The sequence below is a fragment of the Patagioenas fasciata genome, chromosome 1 (assembly GCF_037038585.1).
Source record: "Patagioenas fasciata isolate bPatFas1 chromosome 1, bPatFas1.hap1, whole genome shotgun sequence".
Classification (NCBI taxonomy): domain Eukaryota; kingdom Metazoa; phylum Chordata; class Aves; order Columbiformes; family Columbidae; genus Patagioenas; species Patagioenas fasciata.
In genome coordinates this window covers 96,831,469-96,855,083 of record NC_092520.1, presented here as the reverse complement: position 1 = coordinate 96,855,083, position 23,615 = coordinate 96,831,469, and the positions used below count along the sequence as shown (strand labels likewise).

The 23,615-nt window shown below is 44.5% G+C and overlaps 1 protein-coding gene across 4 annotated transcripts in view; it reads right to left on the bottom strand.

Moving 5' to 3' along the window:
• PDE9A (phosphodiesterase 9A) overlaps positions 1–23,615 on the bottom strand; it is a 50,279-nt gene that overhangs the window by 8,335 nt on the left and 18,329 nt on the right. For 2 of the 4 annotated variants that reach the window (XM_071811514.1, XM_071811507.1), the window contains exons 5-10: positions 18,025–18,079; positions 17,120–17,190; positions 12,373–12,457; positions 8,324–8,405; positions 5,888–5,962; positions 2,716–2,802 (exon numbers count right to left, since the gene is read on the bottom strand). In XM_071811514.1, coding sequence (XP_071667615.1) covers positions 2,716–2,802; positions 5,888–5,962; positions 8,324–8,405; positions 12,373–12,457; positions 17,120–17,190; positions 18,025–18,079 — 455 coding nt within the window. Of the gene's footprint in view, positions 1–2,715; positions 2,803–5,887; positions 5,963–8,323; positions 8,406–12,372; positions 12,458–17,119; positions 17,191–18,024; positions 18,080–19,674; positions 19,950–23,615 lie in introns of those variants that run through there. The other 2 variants (XM_065861149.2, XM_065861155.2) reach the window with 2 other exon arrangements.

Genomic DNA, 23,615 nt, shown 5'->3' with positions numbered 1-23,615 from the left:
TGCTGAATGCAAACAGCCACTTTGAAATCTTCAAGGCTGAAATGTAGTTGTTGATTTCATTCGCAAATGCTCAGGTGTGGCACTTCAGGATGTGTTACTTGGCAAAGTGAGGATGTGAAAGCATGTACACTAACATACCTGTATGAATTTGCTGCGCTAGGCAGCATGGGAGAGATCTAGCCATATATAGGTGCATGGGCCTGATTTTGTGGATTTTAACTTTCTACAGATCCTGGCTATGTGCCCTCAATACAAGTGCGAGCTAAAGCTTGTCCTTCCATGTGTCCCCACTGCTGTTAGCTGGGCAAGCTGAGTGCAGCTGGCACAGATGGGTTAACACATGCCACAGACATTCTTCCAACACATTGGATAGCCCTGGGTGTCCTGTCCTGCACAGAACAGCCATGCATCAGCAGCCCTGCTGGACCCCTTCTGCTGAATCCTCTGTAGCCTGGACCCTAGAGAGCCCTTATGCACATGCTTCAATTACTGAGAATAAATTGATGACATGAATGAAATTCTTGTCCCCTTCTCCAGCTGAATAGTGAATTCAGGAGTCCTCAAGCCCCATCAGGATCAAACCCTTCAGTGTGGGACCTGACTTCTAGGAAGCCTCAAAGCTCTGGATGAGGTCAAGAGATCTGTGGGCTTTCAATACTTCTTCAATATTTGGGGGCTTCATTGCAAAAGCTGTTTAGATTATTCTGCAGCAAGGACTTTAGAAATATATTACATTATATTAAAATTAATAACTAATGGCACATACAGTTGACAGACAGGCTCAGAAGTGGTGGGCAGCATCTCACAGCTTCCATGTGGACACTGTGGTCGTGCCCAGGCACTGTTCAATACCTCATGGATAGAAAGTATACATCCAGCAGTGGAGTCCAGAGCATCCCAGGGGACTCCTGACTAAGTACGCTGAAAGGCTGGAGTGACGGGGTCGTATTAGTCATTCTATCCTCCCCTTTCTGGAACATTTCTGTAGTCAGTGGATGTGTGAGCCAGAAAAGAAGCACGTGCATGAGGTGGATTTTTCTCACCTGCTTAAGTTCAAACTGATGCCCATACTGTGCCTGGGGAAGTATCACAGTTTGAAGCAGAGTCCATGGGTCTTTGTTTAATCATCTTGCTTTCTGCAAAGCTTGTGTCTAAAAAGGGAAATCTCACCCTGTCTTACCTTTGTAGAGAATACATTATAAACTCCCCTCATTGTTCAGAAGAAGACTGTCTTAAACGATGGTGCTAACAAATTACTTGGAGATACAAGCTAACAGGAAGCTGCCTCCAGTAATGTGTGGGTGGCATGTTGATCTGTACTGACATAACACCTTGTTTCCCACATTTTCAGGCTGTGAGACAGGAGGAGGAAATTTTCTGTTTTAACTACTCTGTTATAGCTTTGATTGTATTTGGTTTCATCCCACCCCTTCTAGTCATCTGCTTCCTAAGGTCAACAATACTGAGCTTTTCATTTGTCTTCTTCAGGGAAAGATTTCACAGGTCTAGGTCGTTTTTTATGTCTCTTTTAATATAGTCATCCTGTTTTCCTAAAAGAGACTTGACCAGCCCTAGGCATAGGATTCCAGGTAAGTCTCATGCCCTCTATGGAGACACAGTAAAACAGGTCCATTTTATCCATTTTTCCACTGTCTGCTCAGCCTGATGCATCGTTAGCTCCAGCAACAGCAGCATCCCAAGCACTGACGGGCACAGCCCTGTGCACGCTGGTGTCCACGTGCTTTATGCTCTCGCTACACTTTCTGAGATGATGAATCTGGTCTTTTGCTTTGCATTTTCTCGCAATGTTCTGAATCTGTGGAATTTGTTCAGGGCTTTCTGGGAATTTATATCAGTCCTGTAAAACAATTCCCTCTATTCTGTTCATACTCTTTAGTAAATTAGAAGAGATTAGCGAGATATAATTATTTGCTACAGGAATCATATTAAACATCTGTATAATGAACTTTACATCATGATGTTTTTCATTACTGTTTCAACCAATTTGTCAGGCAGAGATGTAAGTTTTACTAACTATAATACCTCAGGCTGTCCCCAGGTCCTTTCTAAACAATGGGTAAAATATTTACTGTTCCCCAGTTTTCTAGGAATGCAATGGGTTTTTCTGAGAAAGCCAATATATTCTTCAGCTTTTTAGCAAATTCTTTCTTGTGCTCTCTTTTGGACATGATAACTTACTGATTTTGAAATACACCAGTGTTTCTTCTTTAGATATCTTGGTTTTGTTACAATCTCATCTTCATCATGTCTTGCATCTCTGCAACATGCTCGGCATTAAAAACCAAGGCAAAGGAAGTTACTTATCTACTCAGCAATTCCTTTTCATTCCTGCCTTGCTCTTTTACTCCCTGTGATTTAGCACATCTGATGATTATTGCACATCCTGGGTTTTTTTTGGCCATATCTGAAGACACTCATTTCCATTTACATTAGGTACTGACAGCATTGACTGGAAATGTACTAATTTCAGTAATAGAAAGTTCAACAAACAAATGTAAAGCAGTTAAAAAAATGCCATCTGTTAACACAAGAATGCAAACATTGGCTGAAGTGCTTAAATTTTAAGAATTTGTATAGATTGCCTGCTTTCAGTGGGATTACTCATGTGAGTCAAGTTAATTCCATGACTAAATGTTTTGTTTATGGATTTTTGAATTGGAGAAGTTGCAAATATCAGTAATTTGAAATACTTACCAACCACCTCTTTAACGTGATAGGATTGATGTTGAAGTCTTTTACCAACCCAAGATCATGGTACATGTGTTCCAAACAGCTCAGCATCTGCAGCCAGGAACAGATAGGTTATGGGCTTGGTAAATATCACTTTTCTTTATGACACATTGCAGAGTGAATTTCCCCCTTGCAAGCAGTGAATAATTGCAGAGCCCTCTTGTTAAGATGAAAGAAAGGTGTTCAAAGATTGCATGATTAAAGACAGTGCAAGAGGGGAGACAGAGAGGTTCTGAAAGCTTTTTGAAGGAGACAGATTGCTGTTGACTTCATAGGTTTTCTGCAGGGCTTTCAATCACACCAGCTCTCTTTAGTAATTGTGATTCATACGTATCACAGCAATTCCTTCTCATGAAAAGGTATTGCCATTTTTCTAATTCAGCTGGGATATGTTTTGATGCTCAATGAAATCAGTGGGAGTTTTTCCACTGACTCCAAAGGCCCTATCTGTACAGAAATAGATCAAATCCTAGCTGTATAGAAAATGGCAGCAGAAAATAAGAGGTCCTTAAAGAAACGTTTATTCCAGATATGTGTCAATATCTTCTTTCTTTATGGTTTCCCACGAGCTACTAAATCCACCCTCTTAACCAAATTTCTTGATTAACGAAAGACCTCCTATTATAAAACTGCAGCAGGTTTGTGACCCTTCATTCCCATAAACTGAAACTATGAATCCCAAAAGCTGAAATGCAAAGGCAGGCTGCTCTTCTGAGACAACATCTGCTCTGCGGTAGGAAGAAGGTTGCTGGTAGTTTAGCACTACTACTCCTGGTCAATATTCTGGGTTTCAAAATATCGCAAAAGAAAGGTATTGTTGATCTTATGTGTCTGGGCACAAAACAGCTGCCACCGGTCAGAAATGAACAGACTTCCAGAAGTTCAGGAGTTTATGTATCTACATTCCCATTTCTGAAGGCAAAATCTGCAGGGGAAGAAATGTAGCCATTATATTAGCAGATGCAGTTCTTAGGCTGTAGACTGATCCAGGAGTTTTATCATGAGGAGAGTAATGTCACAAATATGACCTTGGAAACATTTTTAGTTAGGTTTCTGTTATTTAGGCTCTTAAAAACTCTCCAGAAAAGTGATTTCATCTAATGAAACTTTATATTTATCCAGGGAATATACATAGTTCATGCAGGAACAAGGGGCTGGTTTTGAGTCATGCGAACAGGAAGAGAGAGACTTTCCTGCAAGACTTGAGGGACCATGTCACAAGTTGAATTGTGCTCAGATCACAAAGCCAGCATTTCACTTGTCTTGTTCCTAATCCCTGATGTAGAGTGTACGTTTCACAATAGTTTCAGAAAATACTTTCTGAGACAATAAACTTCATCCAGAAGGGCTGAATTACCTTAAGAAACACCTGTCTCCCTCCAGCTGCTGCCAAGAGAGTTTTGGGTGGGTGGCAGGGTGATTCTGCATCCCAAAGCTCCTGAGTACATGAGAATCTCAGTTTTCATTTTTAGCTTTCTTAGTCAACAGCAAAAGCTCACATATTGGACTCTTCTAAGGCTTGAAAGTGAGTGGGCATTTGAGAAAGAGAAGGCAATCTTGCTGCGTAGCCCCATTTATTGTGATGCTGCAGGGCACAACATAATCACTTTGCTTACAGAAGACTACGGTTTATAACCTGCCTGTTGCACATTGAGCACATGGGCGAATGCTCATTGCTAAACAAGCATTGACAGAATTGAAATATTCTCTGTAAACATAAAGCAGAGATAATAGAGTGAGATAAACCCATATGGTGCTCGGCTCACCGGAGTTTGTGCAGTATCTTATTTCTGAGCAGCACTTATTTCTGTGCCCTTGCAGGGCACATCTAATCTCCGCACTCTCTTGCTAGTCTTGTTCATGCCACCTTATAGTGTTTCCTAGTACTCTGAATGACTTACTGTGCTAAAATACTATGGCTCAGCACACAAGAATCCGTGTATAATGGTTTTTGTCTCTCCCTATTCTTTCTTAACAGTCAGAACAACAATGACCCAACGGTGTTATGGTCCACCTGGCAGGTCGTAATTCTCTCTTGCTGTAAAGACCTGACAGACATTCAAAAGCTGGGGGTGAGCCATTTTTCTTGAGCAGTTGTATGGTCGTTGTACAGAGAAATGGGGCTGGAGAGAGAGCACTAACTATACAGTAGCAGCCTCAACTCTGCCAGCCTGTGTGAATGGGAGATGGACTTAAAGCCATCAGAAATTCCTTTTGTTACTCTACCAGCCAGATGAATTATCCTGAAGAAAGTACGCTGTTACTGTGGATGGGGTAGAGGGTATTTTTCCTTGTCACATTGATCTTCAGGTGCTGAGCCAGAATGACTTGTACACACAACATCTGATTTAGAAGGTAATGAAGGTGATTGCTGCTGGAGGTGCTACTAGAACCACCCAATCCATCGACTGGTAAAAATTCAACACTGAAATCCTGATTTGGGCCTGTTCTCAGCTACGTTTTCCCTAAGTGAGGTTTGCTTGTATTTGCTGGATCTAATTTTAGATTATATTATAATCTGGCCATTACAGAAACATCCTTTTTCTTCAAGTTTCTACAGAGATTTACACATGGGTCTTCCAGAACCTGCTGCAACACGCACGGCAGACAATGAATAATACTAATAGCAATGAGAAAAACAGCAATAGCAATAAGAAAAATAAGAAAATGAAGCAAGAAGAAAATTCTGATATACTGTGCATGCAGCCTTGCAACCTCTTCGGAATACACCACAGAAAAAACCTTGCCTGTGAATCACATCTGCCTGGCTTCACACAACAGCATCCTGCTTTATTGATCTGAGCTGAGTTATTGATGATGTGCTTAAGCATATGCTTTGCTAGGGATCAATTTGTTCAGATAAATGGTATTAGAGAGCTCATGTGGCAGTAATGATAGTTGTTGTGGGCCACTATTAGGAAGAAATTAAAGGAAAAACAAAGAGGAGTCAGGATATGATAATCAGTATAATCTATCTGGCATCTGTTAGGAAAAAACACTGTATTCTGATGTGATATGAAAATAAAAAAGTATAGAGAGTAAGGGACAGAAAAAGGGAAAAACCCTGCAGACCATCTCAAAGGGCTCTTGTTGGCTCTCAGAAAGGGTGCTAAACAAGCTAAAGTGGCATCCTCACCTCGTTGGGCTCCCACAGCCAGACGTCAAAGGTCGGTTTCCGAAGCGCTTCAATGGTCTCTTGGGACAGCATGTACTGCAGACAAAAAGACAGCCAGCGTAAATGAGGGTCTCCCACCCTGGCATGGGACCTGTTATTGGCACATTCTTGGGACTCCTGGGGTTGCATTTATGCGGGGTTTAACTATATTTCCCAAGGAGAAACCAACTGCTTTCTCCCTCTGACTGCCCAACCCTCTTCACCCTCCCCACTGGCTGCTCGTGGTCACACCAGGATGTTCACGGTACCAGCTGGCAGGACACTGATCAGCGGAGACCCTTACGGAGCAGGGAAGTGGAGGGTTTGGGAGAAAAGGGAGGGAAGCAGAGGCGTCATGGATGGGGTTGTGTGTAAATCCAGTACGGGGATATAAAGGGCACAGATCTGCCCCCAGCTACACTGGTTCTGCTGCCTGCAGAGCATCAGTGAATTTGGGTGCAGCCAGTCATGGCTGGATGGTGTGAAGTGTCTGTGCTTACAGTGTTAAATTAGCTGGTGGGTATGATACATTTACTTTCAGATGATTTATGCGCTCATTGCAAGTGTTTTTTTAAAAACACCCACATTTTCAAATTGGTTGTCAGCCTGCAAGATTCAAGTGATTTTTTAGCATTATGCTCAGAGGCTTAAAACAAAATCAAGCTCATCTGCCTGTTACAATTTGTATACAAAATGAAAAAAAGGAATATGTACCAATCCATCTTTGAAAGACTCTGTTGATCAGAGTCTTTCTGGGACACAAAAACCTTGTAGCTTCAATTGGTCCATTTACCACACCTGTCTCTAATTAGTCTGGGCTTACTGTATTGAGCAGGTGAATTAAATTTTCCAAGCCATCAAATTGTTGATACTTAATCCAAGGAAGAATAACACTGAAAATTTCTTTTCCTTCTTGAGAAAGCAATGAAGTTTGCATTTGCATATATAATGTGCATTTAATACAATGTTCTGCAAGAAAGCTGTGAATTAGCAGTACCGATTTGTTATTTGATAAGACTGACAGCTTCTTTCAGTGTACTCATAATTTCCTAGCCTCACTGACATTGGAATAATCCAGCACATGACAACTGATAAAAAATTTTGCAAATCTGTCAAACAGAACCCAGACTCCTAAAACCAAAACTCCCATGATCTTTGGTCTAAGGATAATACAGAAATACAGACTACCAGTTTACTCTGCAGTCAGCCAGTACAACTCTTTGTAGCACTTGTTGTTAGTTCAAGATTCTAGTGCATCAAAATTTGATCTGACGTACATACTTATCAAGGGACAAAACCTGGTTTAGAACTGATATGTTTCATAAAAACACGTCAGTGTCAGCAGCCCAAGCCTCTTGGTTCAAAGCTAATCAAAAGAAATCTAAGTCTCATGATGTCTGCTTCAGAGACCTAGAGTTACCTTTGCTAGGCAGGAGAGAATAAAGAGCAAAACTTATCATCCGTTGCTCTGAAAGGATAAATATGCAAGAATGCATGTCCATATCATACACCTGCATCACACGGGACCCCGTGAACTTCAGAGTGGCTGAGCCAGCTTTGATATGTGCAAGTGGATGTCCACTGTTAAACTGGTATGCACATATGGGAGCTGGTGTTTTGTCACGGTCTGAGCCGTGCACTGAGCAGACATAATCTTGTGGCTTTAAATAATTCCTGTGGGCAAAGACTGCTGGTGCTAGGACCAAAAATCCTGCATGCTTCATGGTTTCAACCTCATTCATCACTGCGAATTTGTACTTGTACTTGCCCAGTAGATATTTTTCTTCAAGCATTACTGTTTTCTCTAGCAAATACACTAACTCATTTTCACAGGGACAATGAATCATTCTGGAGAGAATCCAATGTCGCATTTTCTCTTTGTTTCCCTAGGTGAAGCATCTCCATAAATTACTTTTCAAATTAAAAAATAATCCATTAGGAGAAAACAGGCAGCAGCACTATTTTCAATTAGAGTATAACATTATAGCCCATTTTTGATTGTTTGCTATGAGTATGGAGAATAAACAAATGTAACTAAACAAAAGAGTGTTAAATGTTGACAAATGCAAAATATTCATTAACATTTCAAACACTAATGAGTTTTCATTTATTAAAGGCTACTGAGGATTCAGCTTTCAATCACCGGAGGCAATGACAGCTTTTTCCGTTGGCTTCCAGGGATTTTGGATCAGGCCCTGCATTTAGAATAATGAGGAGGTAGATGGCTAGGGAGCCACGCACAGTGAACCAGCACTTGTTAGGATGGTAAGTGTGTGGTAGGATTCTGGGAATCATAGAATCACAGAATAGTTTGGGTTGGAAGGCACCTTCAAAGATCATCTAGTCCAACCCCCCTGCAACGGGTAGGGGCATCTTCAACTAGATCAGGTTGCTAGAAGAGCAAGCATTGCACGGTACCTTTGGGTAGGATGGTACATCCCGCCGGGGAGTTGGCCTCTTGTTTTCGTCCAGAAAGCTGTACTTGCAAGGACAGTTAGTCCTGAAATGAAATATTCAGCTCTTAACATCACGGGAACAGAAACACAGTGCCTCAAAAAATGCTGGAAGTACTCTGGTCATTCAGTAGGCATCACTCAGAGAATTACCCCACTCCCCAGCCTCTCTCTTTCCAATGTTGTGTTGCTCAAATGCTTTAAAAGTGTGATCCTATTTAGGATTTTCGCCCCTTGTGCAACACCACCGTTGCCCCTTCTTGATCTATTTGAATTCAAGCAAGGAGTGTCTGTCTTCAGGCATGTATCCACGGATACCCAACCACTTCTATTTAAACCAAGTAACTTTCAGTGAGTAGCTTGCTGTCCATGGCAGGCATGGTTGTCCAAAGACTGCAGAGCCCTGCCAGGGGCCACGCTGGGCATGGACACTGCCATACCTGTGCTTATTTACTGGTGTAGGCACCCTCTGAGCCCATGGCTTATTGCAGCCCAGCTCCAGGCCTCATTAAAGCACAGGTAAGACCATCCATTTTGATGGCATGACCACCTTACTTGCAGCCCTCCAGGCAAGAAAAAAAGCAGCAAGGCACAGGCTCGGCAGGCACAGTCTGCTTCAATCCCTGGTCCTGGAGAAATTGAGCCACCGCCAGCAATTACAGGTAATTAACACTTGCTTGGTTATTAACACCAGCACCTGCTGCCAGTTATCTACTTTTCCTTCCTCTGCATAGGGAAGAGCTCTCCTGTCCCACCTGATCAGAGGACCATGATGATGGGAGGTGCATACCAGCCTTGCAGCCTCTGCAGAACATCGAAGTTACTGCACTGTACTGTACCGTACCATGAGAGCAGTTCCTTGCCTTACAGCCATGGGGGGCACAATAAAACAAAGAGCTCTGTGGTGTAACCCATGGCAATCATGGCACTTCAATTCAACATGTGTTTCCCAGGTAGCTGATCACGTGGATTTAATAACTGTCATGTGAGGTTGATCCACTTGCATTTTGCATTTATCCCTGTAGTCCTAACATTTGGATTATTGTTTCTCATTTTTCAAGCCTCCTGTCAAATGAAGCTGAAAGAAACTCCTCAAAAGAAGACTATTCAAGTATTTCATTGATGTTATTTGTCCCTTTTAAAATTATCTCACATATTCTTCATTGCATCTGGTTTTAGTGCTTCTCTGTTGGGAATTGGTCTGAATCTCTTTTATTTTCTCCTGATGTCTACTGTCATTTCTGATGGTGTTGTCTGATTACTGCAAAAGTTACATCATGGTGGTCAGCTGCTTTCAACCAGTGGCCTTTTTCTGTCCTATTTAAGGAGATCCTCAGTTGGTGAAAAGCTGCCTTAATTGTTTCTAAAGCTGTTTCCTCAAAACTCTGCTGTGAGGAGTATTAGTAGGATTAAAATAGTGAGATTGGGACATTCCTTGCCCTAATTGGAGCTGGCTGTCAGGGTCAGATGAGGTTCAGCCAACTATCTAATTCCCAGCTGCAGTAAGATATCAAAGCCTTCATCTTGCCGTGCTGGGGAACACACCAGAGCCAGGATGCGTCAGACCTCTGTAAATGTAAAACAGTATCTGCAAGTGATTGTGATTTTAAATGACACTATAATGTTATTAGCATCTGCCAGTGGCGAGCACAAAAAGCAGACCAGCAAAAAAGGCAATTTGAAGAGATGCAAGTGGGGCTGCTTTGGTCTTCTAAAGAGGAGAGATGCAGAATTCACTGTGAGCCATGACTTTCATAAATCTCTCTCTGTACAAGAATACAATTGTGCACTCTGTGGTGTTATTGAAGCAATATATGCACTCTCACATACTTATGTACATTAATCAAATTTAGATGTGAACCCTAATTGACATTGTAATGTGTTATCTAGCAAAGGATGTTGCACAAGGGATGAAAAGTCTAAATAGGGGCAAAACCATTTCCACTTGTTCTGGGATGCCTCTGTTCCCCCCACAGCATGCATATATCTCACGCCAATGGAAGAGAGCTTGCTCAGCTGCTTTGGGGTGAAGCACCCCCAGGCTGGGGCATGGCTTCTGTGGAGCTGTGGTTGCCTGGGAATAGGAAACCACAGCTCACCCCTTTTAATGGCCAGCAACCAAGGAGCATCCTCTCCCCACTCCTATAGCAAAAAAAGTGACTTGTAGCCACTCCTGGTTATACACGGAACCAAGCGACATGCAGCTACTGCTCTGAGATCTGAGCCCTTAGGGTAACAGCTGATCACAGGCAGAGTTTTGTGCAAGGTGGAGGAGCTTTTGTGCAGCTGGGAGGAGGAAGACCCAGCTCAAGGCAATCCAGAAGAGCTGTGACAGGTAGCTGCCACATCGATACGGCACAAAGCGATCCAGAGTAAATTAAACTCCTGCTTCAGTGAAAGCAGCTACAGAGTGTGAGCTCGGAGCGGGCTGGCTTGGGCAGGTGTGCCCAGCCCTGCCTGCTGCTGGGCACTGCATTGGTTTTTACCACAGCTTTCCAGCATCATGCTCCATGCTGGTCTCTGGCTTTTGGTGGCTGTCATACCTCACTACAAGCCCATGGTGAAGGCTACACCTCAGCTGGAGCTGGCTGCACTGGGCAGACATAGCACTCCCCATTCCTGGTTTTCTTGTTAACAGGTTGCTGTTTATACTACAAAATGTAGATTGTATGGTGACAAGATCTGGGACAGGAATGAGTCATTGCTGCTGTTGGGACAGTCTCGTACTTCCTGAAGTGTGTGTGGTGGCAACTGGGTGAACGTCCAGTTGCCACAACTAATTTTTTTTGTTTTAATTCCCTGTTTGCCTGTGCGTCACTACGCTCGTAAATGCAGCGCTCCCAGCTCCCTACAACAGTTGAAGTAAAGACCTACACTTGGGAACACACATTATTCACATCACACCCAGCATGAATCAAAGTACATGTTTTTGCATTTGCTGCCGACCTGAGCTCTGAGTTTTCTAATGAAATTTCCTCACACACCTGAACAAGAAATGCTGCAGTCACAGGGCAAACTGCAATCCATCCTACTGGTATAAATCTGGAGCAGATCTGAGGTTAATAGTGTTACTCTGCATTTATGCTAATATGACAGCTGAATTTGGCCTCAGACTTAATAGGAATGTATTAACACCATGCTTCCTGACATATCTGCATAGCAAGATTTAAAAAAGCGAGTCGTTGTAAAGCCTAATTCTTTGAGCAAATCTCTCATTGCCCTCAATAGGAAATAGCTTTGATTAAAGGTCAGAGAATTTGACTCCAAATGAAGAAAAAGAGAGAGGCTGTCAAGATAGCATAGTTAACATTTGCTGAGAAAATTTCCCTTCATCCACACTTTGAGCAACACACTATATCCCTCTTTAGCAACCTTCCCAGAAGTATTCATAATCTTTCAGTGATGATTTGTTTGTCCTAATTGGATGTTTCAGTGACACAGGGGGCAGACTTTCCAGCTGAGACTGCATACCGTACAAAATGCAATTTTTTTCTGCGGTTGTTTTAATTACAGTGAAACCAAGCTTCACAATCACAGCAAGCCGTTGAATCAGAAAGTAAATTCCCAATTTCTTGTTGAGTTTAAAATGGATATTTTATAATAGCATGAGATCATAATTAGAAGAGCTGCTACATATTTATTTGTTATTTTCCCAGGATATATTGGGGCTGATTCGAGTGTTAGCCAGTTCCCAACCAAGCATCACACTTTGCGCAAGTTCTTTTCCCATTCCCTTTCTCCGAGTAAATCTGGGTAAAGAATTCCCTTTCTGTCTGCTGAAAAATTACTCTCTGTTGCAAGACCTTTTTCTCTGTTTCTGTGGCCCAAGCTATTTTAACTGACGAATGGCTACAGATCTTCAAACATTAAATTAAAGCCCTTGTCCTTAATCGTTATTGGTTGCCTTGCTCCTTTACTTCTAAGCCAAGAAGGTAACATAATTCTGCAGAAACATTGCATTAGGGTTTGAAACCAGATGCTTATTTCTTTGCTTAGGTCCAAAGCAGAACTTACCTGCTGCTTCTTGCTGCCATTTCCTCCCTCATCTTTTTAATGTCGCTCTTGCATTTCTCAATCTCCACTACTTTCAGGCCTTCCACTGTCAAGAAAGGAAAGCAACATGAGTGTTACCATGGCGAAAGTCGAGGGATCTCATTTCACAATTGTGCAAAATTTCAAAGGGCTTGAACAGTGGGGTTATCCACTGAGCCAGCAAGCTCTTACAGTCTGCCCCAGTTCTCACACAGGCAGTTGCTGCCAAAGCGATACGTTTTGAAAACCCATAGGACTTCTCCACTGCCGATTTTAGGTAATAGCTACAGTATTTTAGTTCACAGAATGGCTATAACCTCTCCACTTTTCCACGGCTGTTAGCAGCAGTCAGCTCTTCTAGTGCCTTCACTTCTTTGCTGTAGAACACGAATGAAAGGAAATCCTGAGCAAATAAAAAAACCCTCCCGTGATGGGATGATAAGCGCAGCTAGGCAAACACGTCCCGGTAGGATTAGAATTCCCATTAAGATAAAAGATTTTAATTTGAAAGTTCACGCAGAGCATTAAAGAGCTCCGAGAGGCATTGCTAGATATAGAGAAACTAAAGTGAGAATGCAGGAGAGAGAAATACTGAAAAGTTTTGCTCTAATGATTTCTCTCTTTTTTTTTTTTTTTTTTTTTTAGGTATTGATGATCTGTCACTTCTTTTTGCCACTCAATTTTGTAATCAAGGGTTATTTCTGCATGCAGCACAAAAAAAATCCTATATTCCCCTTCTGTATGTAATTATGAGAGCCACAAGGCAAAAAGTTTGATTGCCTGTTTATGCAGCAGTGCACTTCATTCCATGTAGCCGTGAGAACCTAACACACTGCAAGTATGAGGATATTCTCCCTTTTCTTTCCCTCTCATTGAACTATCAGTGTGCTCAAGGACACAGTACAGCACCATTTAGTAAGTACATGTCATTCGCATGCAAGCATTTCACAGCTCATTTGTTTACTGAACTCATTGTTTGCATGGACAACCTGTGGTTCAGGGAACTCAAGGGTATGTGCGATTGAACAATCAGTATTTGGTCACTTTCTTAGAAAATAATGGTCAAAATCACACTTATCTGGAGTGTAGCACATAAGTGACAAAAAACTGCCTTGGAAGGGCACAACTCTGTAGATAAGTAGAGACCTCAGTTTTGTTTTCTTTATGCTGGTAACAACAAAAATTGCTGTTGAAACTTGGAAAAACAGAGAGGTGTATGAACCAAGTCAAAACCACCACATTTTAGGAGAGAAAAGGGAAAGGGTTTTGATTTATGCTTGATTACAGGGACACCCTCCACTGAAAAATTCCATTTCCAGGTGAACTTTTCTTCTGTCTAGCATTACTGCAAGCAATTTCTCTGAGTGATCACAATGTGATGATACAGGCAATATGGTGTCCTGCTTATTCAATGTTTTCATTCTGAGTATCTGGCTGTGCATTTTGGGTACTTGGTTCAACTGCTGATGACAAGTTGCAGTGGACCTGCAGGTCCTGTGCTGCTATGTACCACCCCAGAGCATTAATCTAGGAGAAGTTCATGGAATAGCCCGTTTTCCAAGCTGTCTAAGTGCTGGCTGGTGCCTATTTGAAGCAGTAGGAGCAAAGCAGACTATCAGAGTAGCAGGGTAGTTGGGCAGGCAACTGCAGAGAGGAGTTATGGTGCAAAATGGCAGCCCTGAGCATTTTCTCTTATTGCGTCTCTTTATTTTTCTTCCAAAACCTCTCCAGGGAGGAGAGAATTTACATAATTATTTTCTTAAGGTAGATGTGAGGTGCTTACAAATCGTAAATAGTTTTTGCCAGCTTCTTTATTCATATGTGGGCTGCTGTGCAAACACTGGAGCAGAGTAAGTCAAGCTGTGGGACATTGCCAGTGCTTGCCCTGCATGGACACAATTTCCAATGGGAAGTCACAAGCTTTAGGTGGGATTTAAAAATCAGTTAAAAGATTTGGCCGCTTGAGAACACATCTCTGTGATGCGGTCTCTAGGCAGTAATGGGAAGGAATCTGAGAACATTTTATGTGAGGTGCAGATGTAGCGCTGTCATGAGCACTTATGCCCACACACATGTCCCCTCTGGGGAAGAAATCCCAGAGATCACACGTGGAAGTGGTGGAAAATTGATCTCCAAAGGAGGTAGGAGAAAAGGCAAAACAAAAGCGCAATTCTTTTCACATTTGGCTCACAAATGATAAATGGCCTTGTCATGTGCACTGATTAAGGGCCCATTATATTATTCTGCAGTAAGAAATACTTTCTGAAAAGACCCTGTGCTGTCTAAAGAAATCCTTGGACTGAATCCAGCTCTTAAAGCAACCCCTGGGAGCCCAGCTCGAGTATGGAGGCTGGACGCTCCCTTTCTCTCACAGTTTTGCTTTTCAAAGATGAAAGCCTGAGATTATTTCAAAATGTTTCAGATTTGGCTCCATCGCATATTCTGGAAGTCCAATTTCAAGCAGATGGGTGCACTTGTAGACAGGCAACCCAGGGAGCTCCTTCCCACAGGCTGAGGCTGCCAGAGACAGGATCGTGAGTGCTCAGGCAGAATGGCAGCAGATTTGCTACATCTGCTGCTATTTCCATCAGCGGCGAGACCCACTTATGGAAATAACCCTCCTCTGGGGACCAGTGAGTTCAGTTCACCTGCATGGCACAGCAGCTCTGGGTATGCTGCTTTCCCTAAGCCAGCAGCAGAGTGCCAAATAGTGTCAATGCACATTTCTACCCCGCTGGCAGCAGCATGAAAATCCTTGTTATCTCCCTCCACTGCCAAGGGCTGCCAATGCTGAAAGGCAGCGTGTGCACAAGGTGCAGTTGGGGATCCTAGGGGGTCTACAGGGAGAGCTAGTGGCCAAAAGCAGCCCCTTGCTGGCTGTGAGAGTTGTTTGCCAGGGCTGCCAATGGGATAATAAGACCCACAGGAATGCTTGCCTCATTTGCTCTAGTCCATGGCACATAGCCCCAAGGTCTGGAGTTGGTCAGAAGTTTCACAGAAAATGCAGAGTGACTGAGCTAATTGTTTTTCTTTCTTCTTTTTCTTTTGGATCAAAGAATAAATTAGTGGAGCCTTGGTAAACAGCAGCCAAGCAGACAGGGAAGAATTGCTACCTGGGCTTGATGTAGAGGTCTATGTGAGGGGTATAGGCACACTGTGGAGTGCCCCCTCTGGGGACATCGCCAGAGGGCTCCCACTGCAGTGGGAGCCTGTGGCTGGGGTGGCCCCTGAGTGAGGTTCCCCTGCAGCTGCTCTTTGAGTATGGACATTTTTCCCTCTCGGTGCTGACAAAGGCAACATTCTCACTGAGCAGCTGCAGGGTCAAGGTAGCTTCTGGTTAGGGGAAATCTCAAGAAAACAACTTCTTCCATGACCCAGAAACTTTTTTTTTTTCCCAGCCAGCTCCAGTGAGAAAGTGCTTTCTGCAGCTGGAGTGTCAGGCAAGACTCTGCAGGATCCTGACTTAATTCACAGAATCACAGAATGGTTGGGGTTGGAAGGGACCTCTGGAGATCATGTAGTCCAACACACCTGCTAAAGCAGGTACATCTAGAGTAGATGCTGCATATCAGCAAGGATCTGGTCTTTGATGTCAAAACAGGGCTGGGCAACATGGCCCTATTCATATCCCTTCCCTGCCTTTCTGGAAACTGTGTTCTGCATAATATACTGAAAAACAACAAGCCACAACAGAAAAGGAGCTCTGTGACCAGATGAACTTAACTCGATTGTTGCACAGTAACTGAATATGGTTGTGTTACTGCTAACACACTGAACAAGCAAGGAAATTGATGCTGCCTAGTAGTCTGCCTGGCAATATGGCCAGTGAGGGGTCAACCTCCATGTTTTCAGCCCAGAAATCACTGCCTCACAAGATGATGAGATGTTCCCTCTGGCTGTATTGCAGCACGTGCTACACTGCCCATTCATGGACGCTTCAGCATTTGTACTGTGTTTGTGCTGTGCGTTTAGCACGCACGTGTGCTCTGGGGACAGACCTCACCCCTTTTTGGGTCCTTTCCCAGCAGAGGGAGAAGTTTGACATGACACTTGGCAGAAATATAGTCAGGTGTCAGTGCTGGCGCTGGGCTTTGGTCAGCAGTGAGGACTGACCCGACCATTTAATACACAGTAAATGCACTTCTGAAAGGAGAAAGTCTCTCTCCAAGACAACACATTTGACCTGTGCAAATATCCGACTTAAAGCAGAAGGAAGGCAGCTGCGTTTCCCTCCTTTAATTAATTACAAAATGCAGCAGCAAGCGCTGGGGCCGAGGTATGTTGAGGGGGCAGTGCCCGTGCATGGGGTGTCACTGCTGGGTGCAGGGGAGGTGATGGGGGACTGGGGTATGGAGGGGTGTGGTAGGGCAGGCGGGGGGCCGGAGGTGTGGGACGGGGAGGTGGGTAGTGGAAACCCTCTGCTACAGGGACATGGTAGCAGGAGGATGTGACCCCAGGCCCAAAGCTTGGTGGGGGGCTGGATGGCCCCTCAAAGGGAACCCTCCCCAGCCTCGTTCTACCAGTCAGTGCCACCACCCACTCCTGCCTTCCCCTTGCCTCACCCCAGGCTGGGCTGTGGCCTTTGGGGCTCAGTGCTGACCAAATTATGAGCCAGTGGAGAAACGAAGGCGCTGTGAGGAGCAGGACATAGGGCAGTACAATGGGGCATTGAGGCGAAGGGGTTCTGAGGCACTGGTTCCCACCGCGATATGACAAAAGGGACACTCACATTCAACCTTTTTCTCCAGCATTGCCAAGTGATTAGCTACTTCGGTTTTCAGCTCATTGATTTTAAAAACCCTGCAAAGAAAACCCTCATGTATTAATGTTATACGTTTAGTGCCGTATCTACCCAAGGTACAAAGGACCATTTGCTAGAAATGTCTACACTTTTCAGAGGGCTGATCAGTCCAACTGCAGTTGCCATAGGGAAAAATAAAATATTCCATGGAAACGCTAAAATTTGGGATGAAAATACACCCAGGTTTAATTTTCAGAAAAATTAACAACAAATGATTTTATTATGGCCCTGAGTATGTACTGTGGCTCTGCAACACTTCATTACCCAACCTCTTGGGAGTGACTTCTTATTTCATCCCCCAGGGAAGCAAAGTTAAATTGATAATGCTTCGCCTAACAGCAGCACCTTGGTGTCTGCACACTCTGAAGCCCTCCTCCTTTTGAGTTACTCTGGTGATTTGCTGAGCTGTGGTGGGATTGACTTGTCTTATTGAAAACAGCTGGAATAAAATAAGCAGCTGTACAGATGTTCAGAAATCCTCTCGGAGGAGAGACACGTTTGGTGATAAAGGGAAAAGTAATACCAATCAGTTGATTTGATTGTTTGATGAAGAAGCATTTATTTTGCTTTATAAGAGGGCAGGAGTACATTAAGAATATTTGTATTTACTAGTTGATCTCGTTTTTAGATCAAAAATAATTGCCAAAATTGCTTTTGGTTTAAACTACTGTGTTGTTGTCAGCAGGAAATAACATGTGTACCAAGCCTAAATTTGGCAGGAAGAGTGGGATTTGAAAGAGATCTTAAAAGTTCCTCTGCTTCTTGTGAAAATTTCACTTCAGGCCGATACAAGAAATAGCATTTTAAATTAATAATGATGTTCAGCTTCTTACCTGGAGAACTGCTCAGCAATCTGTCCCAATAAATTCTGGAACAATTCTTCTTTCTCTGAAAAAAACCAAAAAACAAAACCCGAGAGGAAGATATAACATACAATGACAGAGGCAAGAAGACACCCTCAACCCATACGCAAAGTGATGTCCCCAGACTTCCAGTTCTGATGATGAGACATTTAGCCAAAAAGTAATTCTGATCCTTTGAACAGTGGCAGTGTTTGGGAATGACTCCTCATCTCACTTGTTATCCTCTGCCTGCAGATTATGGTCAGAGTTTCTCAGAAGGTTTTTGAGGGGTGCTGGGTCTCTGAGAAGCAGGAGACCCGTTTTGCATTTAGTGAGTGGGACACGCAGAATTGCTGTCTGCTTTTGAAAGGTCTGGCTTACAAGGACTGCCCCTACATCATCAGCACCCCATCCCCGAACACCCACAGATCACACAGCAGTGCTTATGAACACAATTAAACCCAGTTTGCCTTTCAGATTTACACCAGGACATTATCCTGGAGACCAGTTTTTTGGTGCAATTTCGTAAGAATCCTACCGCCATGCATAAACTTCAGGAAATGTGAGATGTCAAAGTGATTATCCTTGCTAGATGAGGTCTGCCCTCCCCCATGCATGGGGTGGACACAGCGGTGCACAAGTTTCCCAACCCCTTTTCCCTTGAGAGCACAATTCAGACAGAGCTGCAGCAGCTGTGCTGGGAGTGCTCATGCCAGCAGCTCCCCACATCCCGCTGCCAGCTCCAGTGCTTGGGCACTTCAGCCTGCTCGGGAAAGTCAGCCTGGGGAAGCCCCAGCCCCTTCCCGAGAATCACAGGATTGTAATCAGTAGCACAGGAAAAGCAAGAGAGTCCTTAAAATAAGACCCCGGATTTCGAGGGACAGTGCGCTTTAGGAGGGAAGAAGTACGATACCAGTGTTTTCTCATCTTTCAGTCTGCCCACACTGTATTCACACAAGCAGGGGAAGCATAAATCACTTTGCTGAGCTGTGAGCTGCTGTTTCTAGGCTGCTCCTACTTCCCCCCACCAGTCAATTTAAACTGCACTGTGCTGCAGTCGTTCTTGTGCCTGCAATGTGGATGTTCTCTTGATTTCTCATGGTCAAGGAGCAGAAACATTGCATGCCCTCATATACATGCTGCAGATTACAGAACACCCATCTATACTCTACGTAGAAATACCCCAATGGTATTTCTGAAGCTGCTTCTTGCACTTGCCTGAGGGAGCATGATACCTCACAAGTTGAATCACCAGACACCAGACAAAAGTACAACCCGGCTTTTATAATGTATTTCTAAATAATAGCTCTTATACCTGTTGAAAGGATATGCAATTGCTCAGGTATAAAAGATATCAAAAATACTTGTCAAGAGCATTCACTTTTCTGGCCAAAACAATTTGGCTGTTACCCCCATGTCTCTAAACTGGAGCAAGCACTCTGAGCTCTGCAAATCTCAGATCTAATTCCCTCTTTTTTTTTTTTTTTTCCCCTAGCAATCTGACTCCCAGTGGAGTGGCTAGCAGAGAAAATGAAAAGATTAATTCTTTTCACAGAGACCCATTTTTCAGTTTTCTCACAAAACCCGAGCGCTGAAACAAGCCAAACGTTGCATCCTATTTAAGACAGGAGGAAAGCTTACCGTCTGCAGCACCTGGGATGGTACCCGAATGCAACAGCGAGAAAAAGCAGAGAAACCCGTGTCCTCTCACTTCAGTGCCGCTCAGCTCTCTGACAGTGGCTGTAGCATGCCAGAGACTGACAAGTTCCCTATAAACACGGTTCCGGTAAAAAAAGCCCTACAATCTTACTTTCACTCCCTCCCCTTGTCAAAACTCACTCGGAGTACTAGGACATTCTCATCCAGGGAACAGTCAGTTGCAATCTGATGTTTATGGATGTAATAAAAGACTTTCAAAACGAAGATGTATGTTTTTATAACCCTAGGGTGCAGTAAAGATATATGACTAAGAGTGGCAGTTCATCTCATCTTAAAGAGACAAAGATCCATTTCTTTGCCCTGTTCCTTTCCAAGGGGAAGACCTCTGCTAACTTCTGCTTCTGAAGAAAATGAGACATCGTGCCAATGTCATTTAGTCTTACTTGTCCACTCCTTTGTGAAACAGGAAGGCTAGGTGTCCTTTTACTGCCTTCATTACCCTCTGTCTTCTTTTTTTATACCTTTGGGCAGGGCTCATACCCAAGGTGCACGCAGCTACCTTTTCCCTCAGTTGCTTCTTTTGTTCTGCTGCAATTACCTCAGGGAAAAGGAAATCCTACCACACATAGCTGCAGTCTGTGCACCTTGCTGAGGGTGGCCAGCTCCCATCTGCAGTAACCCAAAAGCCAACAGCAAACCTCTTCTCAGCTCACCCCCGGCCGGCACTGTGAATGTGCAATGCGTGCAAGTGTGAATGTTCAGCAAGTCAGATTTTTGCACAATACGCATGGTATTTTAGAGCTGACAAATGAAAAGTAGAAAAAAAAAAACCCAACCCTCCAGAAGGTGCTGCAACAGCGTAATGCCAGGCAGGGGACAGGCCAACCCAGGTCTCCCTGGGCTTCCCATGGCTCATTCCCGCCCCCACTGCTGGCACGGGGACTTTGGCTCCTGGCCGAAGCTCAGCAGGGAGCTTGGCTGGGGCATCGCAGAGCAAGGAGCCATTTTGCCCTCCCTCCCTGTCTCTCAGCAGCCCTGTCTCCAGCAGGTCTGCATGGAAAGCAGGCAAGGGGGAATGTGGCAGCAGCACTTTTTCCTGCAGCCCTCGCCGTGGCTAGATCAGAGGGCTGGCAGCAAGCACACACCTTCCCTGCCAGACGGAGACATGCTAGGGCAACTCAGGTTATGTGCCCACTGACACAGATGGTTTATAATCACCTCACATGCACCCTCTGCTTCACACCACCCTTGCTTGGCAGCGACTCTTCCTCTCCTGTCTTACCCACCAGGATCACGTCTGGGGAGCCACCTCCATCCTCCTGTCCTCCCCAGCTCCTCTCACCACCCTTCCAACCTCAACGGGGTGTGAATGGGGAGGGCAGAGAGAGGGTCATGGCGGTGGCTTGGTTTCCCTCATCTTTTCTGCTGTAGCCAAGCAAAGCTTAGGATTCTGCCTTTCCCTGCCAGCATCAGGCTAGTGAATTCCTGCCACACGGTCTCTTTCTCACGTGTGCCTGTGCCTCTGGCTCGGGTTCCTGTCTGTATTTCCCTTTCTGCAGTTTGTTTGGATCTGTGCAGTCAGAGGAATTTAGAAAAAAACAAACAGCCAGGTGGACGAAAGTCTCAGAAAGGGGTGTGCTTAAAGCCCAAGCCCACGACCGTGAATCACATCATACTGAGCACTGAATTCACTTGACAGTCCAGGTTAATTTGGGCTGCCGCATGTAAGTCCCTGCTTGTGTGAGTAATCCTGAAGCAGCTGAGCAGTTGCCCCCACCCTGCTGCACACATCCACGTGGGATGTGTGTAGGGAGCAGCAGGCAGGAGGGTTTTTTTCTCTCACACTCTCTGCCTTTTCCCTCTTGCCTGAGCTGCGAGTGTGAATATGCCTCCAAAAGGCAAAGAGATGCCACAATAAGAAGATTTAGGCTCAGTGACAAGCTTCTGTTGCTTTACCAATAGCAATCTGCACAAGATCTTGTGTATTTAATCATTCAGGGGAAAAAAGCAGTCCCCAGAGACCTCTGGTTCAGCTGTACACACCGTTGGTGGGCTCAGTGGTGGTCAAGGCAGGGCTAGTGCCAATCCAGATGTGGGCCTCCTAGCAGGCAGCTACACAGGTTTGGTGGAGCTACCTCTCCTTCTGCAAGCCAATATCCCTGGGGAGAGACTGTGTGTTTTTCTCCTTGCAAGTATGAGATAACTTGATAGTTGAAAAGGCAAATAACTGAACGGTAACTAAAGTGGGAGGTGAAGATGCTGCCTACAGCCTCAGCCTGACCAAGCAGCTCTGAGGTTGGCAGGGGTCCCCGGCACTGAGGCTGCTGAGCAAGGAGTGGCAGGTGGTGAGCTCTCCCTGTATGTTGGCCTCCATCTCCATCGACCACCGCTCTCTTTGGGTTTCCTCACCCATTTCCCCAAGGATGAGGGGATACTGGTGTTGAAGGAACCATCAGAACAAACTGAGGACAGAGGCACAGAGAGAGCTGGGGCTAAACTTGGCACATCTCATGCTCTCTCAGGTCACATCCGCGGTGTGATCTCGAAAGGGTCATTCTTTGGGCTTCGCTGCCCTAACTTTGGAGAGGTAGGAGAACCCCTGTGCGTGTTTCCCCCATTTAGGACCGTGGTGGGTCAGGCTAACTCGAGCTCCACAATAGCTTTTTTGCACTATCAGAAACATGACAGACTTCAATTTTATTTCTCGAAAGTGTGCTGCCAGTAGGATTTGTTCATTTAATTGGTATTTCCAGCAATATCACAGACTGCCTGAACCCTGCTAATTACAGCTGCAACAAAGCTATTGGTTTGTGAGCTTTGAGCCTGCTCCACCATGAGGACGCAGACTAGAGCCTTTCTGCTGTCAGAAGAGAGAAAGATGCCCATTCTATAGGCTTGGGAGTTTAAACCTCCTGGAGAGAAGGAAGGGTTTTGGACCGGGGATTTGATGGTCTTCTGGGACAGCCACATGCCTTCTGATCCGGGGCCATGGGATGGTGGACGGCACGTGATGCAGTGGCCCCACAGGCTCAGAGCCGGCCATCTGGGCCCCCCTTTGCTTTGCAGCCAGCTGACCCCGCTGTGATACGGCAATCGCTGCTGCATCCAATGGACGCTCAGTGGAATAATAATTTTTTTAATTCCAACCCTGTCCCAGGACTATGGCCAGGAAATTAAGAACGGTTTCTTAGCAGGACTCTGGTGGATATCTCCTCTGCTGGATGAAAGCCACGGCTTGTATTTTCCTCCCAAAGGATCGTATTTTCCAGTCCCACCTTTTACAGACTTTGCTCCACTGAGGCAAGCATTAGTCTTTTCCAGCTGCCTGGGATACTGCTGAAAAGAGGTGTGTTACCTCCCACTGCTGTGAAAATCAGGGTGACCCCTTTTTTGACAGATGTCTGGATGAATTGCTTCAGGAAGCAGAATCACACAGGCAAAGTTGTTTAAGAAGTGAAGGCTAGAACAGAACTGTTTTTTTTTTCTTTTAATGAAGAGGAACAACTTCCCACTCTGTTTATTCTTCCTACTCTCAGCAAAATGTCAGGAATGCTTAAGATTAATGACAACCCATGTGAAAGAGAAACAGATACCAAGGAACATTAGTTCCATCACACTCAGTTCAACTTTCCTCCTCTTTCCATAGCAGACTTATGCTTTGGCAACCTACGGCTAGAATTTTTCTTGCCCTTTTCAGCTTAGATTTTTGGAAATCCTTGTTTTATAAAGTGCAGGGAGGGAAGAGAGACCTTGCTGACACAGTGGGCTGTGTTCTGCACAAAATAGAGCCATATGCTGTCAGCTGGGCTGAAAAACGAGGGCCCTGGGAGAGTGCAAAAAGTCATACATGGTCTTATAAAAATATACAGTTAGTTTCATGTTAGGGGGAAAAAAAAAAAGGTAGATTTTCTAGAAAGCCCTTC